Genomic DNA, 9,713 nt, shown 5'->3' on the forward strand with positions numbered 1-9,713 from the left:
ACTGAGCCATGTCCCCTAAAGGGCAGGATTTTTTTTTTTTTTGCATCCTGAAGATGCCTTGAGGGCATTTCTGGTTTCCTGTGAGAAACTGGGTTTGAACTAGAGCATCTTGAGCCTGACTGCTTTTTTTTGTCTGAAGTGTTGCGGGGTTCCTTATCACTACTCGGGTTTCTCTTTTTTTTTTTTTTTTTTTTTTGTGGCGGAACTGGGGATTGAACTCAGATCCTTGCGTTTGCCAGTCAAGCGCTTATCCTACTGAGCCATCTCCCCGGCCCCTACTCGGGTCTCTTGGCACCATTTCTTGCCTGCATTATCACAGTGACTTTCTCCTGCTCTGTAGATTTCTGGCCTTGCTCTCAGATTGTCATCCGAAGGATCATGTAGTCAGATCATGGTGCTCTAACTGCCTAACTCCCCCTATCCTTTCCTGTTTCACAAGAACACCAAGACTGAGTTTTTGCAGTTTCCTTGGAGGTGCTGCAAGATCTGTTCTTTCATTAGCTCGCTGGCTTCGTCTCTTGACTGTCCCTTATCTGGTTTTCGCCAGTGTTATGTACTTGACCACAGCAAATGTGGTCTTCCAGGTGCCCTTGATCTGGCTCCTCTCCTGGCCTGGTGCGCTCCTGTTCCACACATCTTCCTGTGGCTCCTTTAGGTACCTGGTCAAATGTCATGGTACTGGGTGAGCACAGTGGAGCCCGGTCAGTGGCAGACTGTGCTCAGCACACGTGAGGCCCTCCCCAGCCTTTCTGCGCTGGGCCCTCACTTCCTATTCTCTCACCCTGCCTTGTTCCTCTTTGTAGCACTCAGTACAATCTGACATTTCATTTATTTGCCTGTTATTTTTTTTTCATTTTCTCTCTCCTCTATTACAAAGAAAGCTTGAAGGGTTGGGTGGGGCAGAGATTTTTTTCAAACTGCTGTCCTTAAGGCGTAGATGCCCGTGATGGGTGTTTTGTTTGCTAAATGAAGCCTTTCTCTTTTATGTCAAGCAGCTTGTGGTGTGTGTATGTGTTTATGGGAATTAAACCCAGGGCTTTGCACTGAGCTGTATCCCCTTGTTATTTTTTTATTCTGGCGTAGGGTCTCTCTAGGTTGTCCAGGTTGGGTTTGAATTGATGATTCTCTTAACTGCCCACAGAGCTGGGATGACAGGCGCATGGCACAACAAGAAAAGATAAATTCTTTTCTTGAAAAGCTCTGTTGAGGTATAATTTGTGTACCACACAGTTCACTCACAGTATCCAGTTCCATGGCTTTAGTATACTCATAGATTGTAGTGATCACCTTAACTTCAGGACATTTAGTCACCTTCAGGACATTTAGTCACCTTGCTCTTTGACTGCTACCTCTCTCCTCCTCCTTTGTCCATCCTCTGAGCTCATAGTCCTGCCTCTGGCTCTGCGGATATGCCTTTTGAACATTTCCATCAGTGCAGTGTGTAGCTTGTGGCCACTGGGATCTAGCCTCTTTCACTGGGTGCCATGGCCCTGTGTTTGCAAGCTTCACCCAACCTGTAGTGGTTTTTGGCTTCTCTTTTCTTTGTTGGATTAATAATTTATTGTATGGATTCTTGTTAATCTCAGTGTAAGAAGTAAAGAAGCTCAGTGCTTCTTTTTGCTATGGGGAATGCCACCCAGGGTCTCCTGGGCTCCTCCTCTGGCTGTCCACCCTGTTTACTCTGAAAATGGATCCAATAAGTATGGTTTCCATTTTGCAGGTGAGGAATATAGAGTGGAAACGCTAAATGACTCCTGCAGGTCACAGAGCTGGTAGGGGCAGAGCTCTGACCTGTCCGTGACCCATTGGCGCTCCTGACTGAGCTGTTTTGCTGTCCTGGTCTGTAGCACAGAAGTTGCTCACTCTTGCTTTTGTCTTACCTCCACAGTTGGGAAGCACTGTAAGTGGGCAAATATTTGTTGAGAAGTCTCTTAAATGTCCATTTGATTGTCAGTACTGAGGCTCTATATTTAATATTGACTTACATTCCTGAAGGTGTGTCAAAGCATTAATTAGCCTACAAAGGTATAGGACAATTTGACTTTATTTTTCTGAGATAGAGTCTCTCACACTGTGTAGCTAAGGCTAGCCTCTAACTCAAGAGATCTCTTGCCTCAGCCTCCTGAGCCCTGGGATAACAGGTGTGCACCACCCACACCCAGTGAAACTTGGTGACTTTTTTTTTTTTTTTCAGGCCCTTGCGCTTGCCAGGCTAGCACTTATTCCACTGAGCCATCTCCCTAGCCCCAAACTTAGTGACTTTTGAAATGTATGAAGGAGATCTTGCTGAAACTAGAGAGGATTCCTTTGAAGCAGATGCCATCCATGATTTTTTGTTTGTGTGTGTGACAGAGTCTTGTGCAGCCCACGCTGACCTCAGTTTCCTTCTGCCATCCTCACCAAGTCTGGGATTCTGGGAAGTGCCATCATATTCAACTTCTTTTGTGTGTGTGTTTTTTAAAAAAAATTATTTGTGTGTGTGTGTGTGTGTGTGTGTGTGTGTGTGGCCAGCTCAGCCCACCAGGGGGCGGGGCTGGCTGGCATGTGGTGCTGGGAGATTGAACCTTGGTCCCTATGCTTTGCTAAGCTTGTTCCAAGTAGGTGCTTTAGACCACTGAGCCATCTCACCAGCCCCATCTTTTGTGTGTTTTATTTTTTTATTTTTTATTTTTTTTGAATTTAGTTTTCATTTTATTTTGAAGAGTAAGAGCAAGAACAAAAATCAGAAACAGTGTAAGATACAACAATACATAAGTTACAGATTTTCAAAACAAGAATAGCTGATTAACAGAAAAATGCAATAAGGATTTTTTTTTTTGTTGTTGTTGTTGCTCGAATGCCTTCAGGGCACTTTTGGCCAGCGGGAGAGGTGTGAGGTTCAAACTCCAGCAACCTGAGGCTGACAGCTTTGTGGAAGCAGCCACTTAAAGGCCTGAGCTAGGGCCAGGCCCCCCTTTTGTGTGTTTTAAAAAGCATTTTATTTAAAATATTTCAGGGGCCCCGGGAGATGGCTCAGTAGAATAAGCGCTTGCCTGGTAAGCACAAGGGCCCAAATTCAATCCCTGGTTCCACCAAAAACAGAAACAAAAACAAAAAAATATAAATAAAAAAAAAATTCAAATCTGCACAGAAGAAAAGAACTCCTGTTTATTTTCACTGGTATTTACCAATTGACATTATACCAAGCTTGCCATATCTCTTTTTCTAATTATACATACATAAAAACATGTGTTGCAGTTTTTATATGTATGTAATTGTATCTAATTTTTTTCTCTTGAACTATTTGAGTTTAAGTTGTAGACATAATGCTTTATTTCTCAAATGCTTCAGTGTATATTTTCTAAACCTGGTCACAGCTCTACTGTATGTCATCAAAATTTATATTTTGCTGGGTGTGGTGGTGCATGCCTGCAGTCTTAGCTGCTTGGGGAGGCTGAGGCAGGAGGATCACAAGTTCAAGGCCAGTGTGAGAAATTTAATGAGATGCTTTATCAAAAATAAAATATGCTAGATGTGGTGGCACATGTGTAATCCCAGCCCTAGTGAGGCTGAGGCAGGAGAACTGCTGTGACTACATAGTGAGTCCCTGTCACAAAATGCCCAGTGAACCAAACCAAACCAAACCAAACCTTATGGCAGTATTACTGTCATAGTAATACTGATTCAGGGCTGGAGAGATGGTTCAGTGGTCTAAAGCACCTACTTGAAACAAGCTTGGCAAAGCACAGGGACCTCGGTTCGATCCCCCAGCACCACATGCCAGCCAGCCCCGCCCCCTGGTGGGCTGAGCTGGCCACACACACACACACACACACAATAAATAAATGTAATAAAAAAAAATAAATAAATATAAAAAAAATACTGATTCACCTTTAGATCCCACTCAGATCAGTTTAGCAGTGTCCTTTATGGCAGAAGATAACAAAAGCTCTTCCTTTTTCATCTCTTTCTTCTGGTCCATGGTATTGTTCAGTGTCATTCAATGTATTAACCTTTTGTATCTTTTTAAAATTTTTTTTCCATAATTTTATTGATAAACAAATAGCAATGAGATAGTTTCAAATCAAATTGGTAGGACTACCTTTTGTGTCTTATTGCTCCTTTTTATTTATTTTTTATTTATTTATTTATTTAAAAAGAATTATTTATTTATTTATTTATTCATTCATTCATTCATTCACTTTGTGTGTGTGGCCAGCTCAGCCCACCAGGGGGCGGGGCTGTCTGGCATGTGGTGCTGGGGGATTGAACCGTGGTCCCTGTGCTTTACTTAAGCTTAGCTTGTTCTAAGTGGGTGCTTTAGACCACTGAGCCATCTCACCAGCCCCATTATTGCTCCTTTTTAATCTGAATAGTTCTTTGTCACCTACTCCATTCTTTCATATCTGCACAGAAGATAAAATTTTTTTTAACTGATTTTATCAATTGACATTATACCATGCATATTATCTCTTTCGTTTACAAATCATACATACATACAAATGTGTTTATGATTTTTTTGGAGATAGGTTCTCACTGTATAGGTCAGGCTGTCCTTGAACTTGTGATCCTCCTGTTTTCAGCCTCTCCAGCGCCAGGTGTGTGTGCCACCATGCCTGGTCTTGGTGGCCAGCTTGGCATGCCCACATTGGGAGTGGCACAGTGTGTGGTACCGGGGATGGAACTCGGGTCCTTGTGCTTGCCTAGGCAGGTGCTTAAACACTGAGCTATCTCTGCAGGCCTAGTTTTAGTTTTTTGAGGAATCACTCTACTGATTTCCATAGTGATTGTACTACTTTACACTCTCACTAGTAATGTTAGAAGGATGTCTTTTCCCCTACAATCTCACTAGTATTTGATTTTTGAGTTCTTGATGATTGCCTTTTTTCTTTTCTTTTTTTTGAGTAAGAATTTCAGTGCTTTAAAAAAAAAACTTATTATTTTTCTCTTTGTATTTTAGGCAAGGGTCTACATAGGTGTTCAGGTTCTCACTGCTAGATTGGACTCGTAGTGCTCCACCTGTTTACAGCCACCTAAGAGTTGGGATTACAGATTTGCACCACCATGCCCAGTCTCAGTTGCCATCTCAGGGTGGGGCCGGCACTGCAGGCCTGGGGATTTAACTCCTGGCCCCTGTTCCTAATTGCAGGCGCTTTAATCTGCTGAGCTATTTGGCTGGCCCTCAGTGTTGTTTTGATTCTTATATTTTTTTAATGGCCAGAAGTGCGTTTTAGCCATTTTAAGTATAGTTCTATGGCCTTAAATAGATTTACATTAACTAGGCATGATATTGCATACCTGTAATCCCAGCTCTTACGGAGGCTGAGGGGAGAGGATTGCAAGTTGGAGGCCACCCTGAGCAATTTAGTAAGACCCTGTCTCTAAAGAGGCTGTTGCTTAGCATGTGCAAGGTCCTGGGTTCAGTCTCCAGTGCTACTGCAAACAGGAAACAAGTAGATTCTCATCGCAGTGTGATGACTATCACCACTGTCCATCCTAATTAAAACTCTACCCATTAAACATAAATTGTCTCTGTGAATGTCACCATTCTAGGTACCTCATATGAATAGAATTATATACTATTTGTTCTCTTATTATTGACTCATATTACTTAGCTTGTAAGTATCCTTCCACTTTTTAATTAATTGATTTTTTGTGCTACTAGGGATTGATTGAATCCAGGACCTTCTTATTGAGCTACATCCCCAGGTCTTTTCTTAATTTTACTTTGAATATCACTAAGTGGCTGAGCTACCCATGCTGGTCTTGAACTTAAGAGTCTTTCTCCCTCAGTCTTCCAGAATCTTTGTGTTACAGATGTGGGCCACCAGGCCTGGGTTACTTTCCTTGTTCTTTTCTTTTTTAAATGTATTTGTTACAAGGTCTTCAGGGTCTACAGGGTCTCACTATGTAGATGAAACTCGTAGTAATTCTCCTGTCTTCAGCCTCCCAAGCACTGGGATTACAGGCACACGCCACCACGCTCAGTCTCAATCTCTGTCAGCGCACCCTGGGGGTAGGGCCAGCACCCGGGGATTGAATCGTCTGCCTAAGCAGGTGCTTTAGTCCACTAAGCCATCTGGCTGTGTGTTACCTGTCAAAATAATTTTTTTGGGAGGGAGCAGACTTGCTACGTAGTTTAAGCTGGCCTCGAATTAGTGGCAGTCTTCCTGCCCCAGCCTCCCCAATGCTGGGATTATAGATATGCACTACCATGCACAGCAAATTTTTGGGTTTTTGAGACAGCGTCTCGCTCTGTAGTCCAGGCTGGGCCTGAATTCATGTGGCCTCGAATGTATGGTGCCTCATCAACCTCTGGAGTGGTGGGATTACAGGTGCAAGCCACCATGCCTGAGTTTGGCTCACCTTTAACTTTTCTAATTAATGCAGCTATGAACATGGTGTAGAAATTTTTTTTTTAAGTCTTTGTTTTCAGTTGTTTTTGGTATATACTCAGAATTTATTTTTTTTGTCAGATCATCTCTCTCTCTCTCTTTTTTTTTTTTTTCATCCTTTTATTGGTGTATTTTCTTATGCTCCTTAGCTAGCTGGGCACTCGACAATACCAATGTTGTTATCATCTATGATATCATGAGGGTGCCAGCTGTCCACGTTGCAGTCCACAGACTGGGCGGTCCCTAGGAGCTCCTTAATGGTTCCGGAAAGTTCTCTGGCTAAAGACTGGTGCCGCATGTCTTGGGCAATGTTGACAATCTCATCAAAAGGGTTATTTCCTCTGTGTTTAACTATAGAAAAGACAGTAAAGATTTCATCACAATCTACAGCCAAAAGCCCACACAGCATGGTTTTCGCCTAGCTCTGGGCTGTTCCCATGCCTTAGGCGCAGAGTCACCCACGTGAAGAACAACCCTGTTTCCTAAGCTGGGGTTACTGTCAGCTCACCACTGGATTGCACCGGCCAACAGAGAATTAGAATTTCTGAATCATGTTTCTTGTATAATTTTTTGAGGGCTATTTGTCTTAAAAATTATCTGTATAGATTCTATAGATTTTCTGTTATATTCATGGGTTATAATGTGTTTTTTTTTTTTTGGAGGGACCAGGGATTGAACTCAGGACCTTGTGCTTGCCAGGCAAGCGCTTATTCTACTGAGCTATCTCCCCAGCCCCATATAATGTGTTAATATCACTGTTTACAAATTGTTCCTGTTTTGGCCAGTGGAGGAGGCCTTGCAAGTTGTCTCCTTCACCCTTTTGATGTGTCCTCATTGGAATACTTTCAACCATAGCACAGCAGATGTTCTTCACTCTTTTATTGCACGGGTCCTGGAATTAGCTGTTTCTCTAAGGAGTGCAGTTCCTTTGATTACAGAATGGTAGTTGGAATCTAAGATAAGGGTTTTCATTGTGCTGATGGCCACTGGGGTGTCACTGCTCTCAAGCCTTTTCAGAAGAGAGCTGGGAAGTCTGTGCATGTGGGTAGAGGCACACATTCTGTCTGTGTCTCCCTTTTATGGTAGGGATTGAACCTGGACCCTCAAATGCAAGACATATGTTCCACTGCTGAGCTACCTGCCTAACCCTTGTTCAGTCTCTAAATGGCCCGTCCCCAGTTAGTGCCGATGTATTCTATTTCATGTGAATGCCCGGGGTTTATTCTAGCTTTCTCCCATTCCATCAGTGAGAGGACCCCTGTTAGCTTCAGTGCATTTACTTGCCTATCCAGTAGCTAGCTGATTATTTGCTTATCTTACAGTCTGTTGTGTGTGCCCAGTTTCCTGACCTTACGTACTGCCTTTCTGGCTGCCCCACCAGTGCTCTGTGAATAGCCTTGACCTCAGTCCCACTGACCTTGTCCCCATGTCCTCTCTGTCAGCAGCATCCCAAGGCCCTGTGGGAAAAGGCGGAGGGGGCTCTGAGAAGGGGCGGGGCAAGGAGGGCCCTTTCCTCAGCCCCCTCCGCTCCCCGCAGCTGTTGTGGCCTGGAGAGATGCACTGCACAGTCCTTTGTTTCTCATTGCTCTTACCCTTTCTTTTAAAGATGGTTTCACCCAAACATCACTGGCGTGGAGGCAGAAAACCTACTGTTGACCAGAGGAGTCGATGGCAGTTTTTTGGCAAGGCCCAGTAAAAGTAATCCTGGAGACTTCACACTTTCAGTTAGGTAAGTTGGAGAGGGAAGGGAATGGTGTGAGGCCCCCCAGATAGAAAGGGGTGGAGCCATGCTCACTGGGCTGCCCTCCTGCCCCTGTTGGGAGCAGAGTGCAGGGCATGCGGGTGGATATCTCCGTGCGTGCGGCTGCTCTCCTGGAGCCAGAGCTCACCATGCGGCGGCACCCACCTCCCTGAGAGACCTCTGGGCACAAGTTGGGGATCGGCATTGGACCTGGATCCTTGCATCTTGAACTAGGTGCCTGCATTTTTCCTTTCCCAGCTGTGGATTTATTCATGGGAAAAGACTTGTAAGGGTTTCTTCAGATCACTTTCCTTTGTCAAGAAATAAAACAGGACTGAGGAAGTTGTGGTCCCCTTTGTTCCCCTGCCCAGTCCCATTTCCCTCCCTCTCTCCCCAGAGGAAACCACCATCCAGGGTTGGCTTAGATCCTTCCTGAACATGTTTTTTTTTACTTGCCTGCGTTTGTACCCTGTACGAAGAGTTGAAAGTTGGCTTGCTTTTGTGTTTTTAAACTTCACATAAATGGTTCTGTAATCGTGTAACATTTTGCAGTTTAAAACATTTTTTTGAGTCCTGTGCTTTTACGGATACATCTGACTGTTGTAATAGCCATTTATTTAGTAGTCAGATGGTGTGAACATTGAGTTATCCATTGGGCAATAGATGTTGAGTGATAGATTTTTTTTTTAATTTTTATGAATAGTGTAGTGAACATCCTGTTACATATTTCTATTTTTCTTTTTGAGAAAGGGTTTTACTATGCAGTTCAGGCAAACCTTGAACTTACTTTTTTTTTTTTTTTTTGCAGAACCGGGGATTGAACTCAGGTCCCTGTGCTTGCCAAACAAGCACTTATTCCATTGAGCCATCTCCCTGGCCCTGAGTTTACTTTGTAATTAATGGTTTTTTAAAATTGTTTTTTATTTTTTTTTTTTTTTTTTGTCAGAATCAGGGATTGAACTTAAGCTATTGTGCTTGCCAGGCAAGCGCTTACTCTACTGAGCCATCTCGCTGGCCCTTTTTATAATTAATGGTTTTTTAATTTTTTTTGTGAACTTACTTTGTAGCCCAGGCTGATCTCGAACTACAGTAATCCTTCTGCCTTAGCCTCTTAAGTGCCAGGGTTACCGACATATACCACCATGCCTGGCATACTGTTATATATTTCTTGGGCAGATGTCAGGAGAGCTTTTCTATTTTCTCTTACACTTATTTTCCCTGAACTGAATTGTTTTATAAATTCACTTTCTAGATCATTGTTTAAATAAGAGGTAAGTAAGACTTGCTCTTGGGAATTTATGTAGGAGTTCTTTGAGACTCAGGAAGTCCCTTTTGGCATAGATTAGCTTTTTGAGAAGTCCTTGTCATTGGCTTTTACTTCCCGTTTACTATAAGGAGGGACTCACAAGTCCTTTGGACTTCTCTCAGCAAAATCTTCTTACCTTCTAATATGGGTGATATTATTTTAAGAAATTTCAGAGAAAAGTTAAAGGATGGATACAATAAATACCCATATTTCCTTCAGCTATTAACATTTTGTCATGTTTGCTTTTTCTTTTTCTTTGTGTGTTTATGTGTATACTACACTTTTTTTTTTT

The 9,713-nt window shown here is 42.9% G+C and overlaps 1 protein-coding gene and 1 non-coding gene across 3 annotated transcripts in view; one reads left to right on the forward strand and one right to left on the reverse strand.

The window, feature by feature from the left end:
- Positions 1–9,713, forward strand: part of Ptpn11 (protein tyrosine phosphatase, non-receptor type 11) — a 102,935-nt gene that overhangs the window by 24,410 nt on the left and 68,812 nt on the right. For both annotated transcript variants that reach the window (XM_004635932.2, XM_023720492.1), the window contains exon 2: positions 7,981–8,103. In XM_004635932.2, the coding sequence (XP_004635989.1) occupies positions 7,981–8,103 (123 nt within the window). The remainder of the gene's footprint in view (positions 1–7,980; positions 8,104–9,713) is intronic.
- LOC111818005 lies at positions 6,802–6,912 on the reverse strand. Its single transcript, XR_002822087.1, has one exon. It is a non-coding gene; the product is annotated as a small nucleolar RNA SNORA65 (small nucleolar RNA).

Source organism: Octodon degus, unplaced genomic scaffold (assembly GCF_000260255.1).
Source record: "Octodon degus isolate 3935 unplaced genomic scaffold, OctDeg1.0 scaffold00076, whole genome shotgun sequence".
Lineage (NCBI taxonomy): Eukaryota > Metazoa > Chordata > Mammalia > Rodentia > Octodontidae > Octodon > Octodon degus.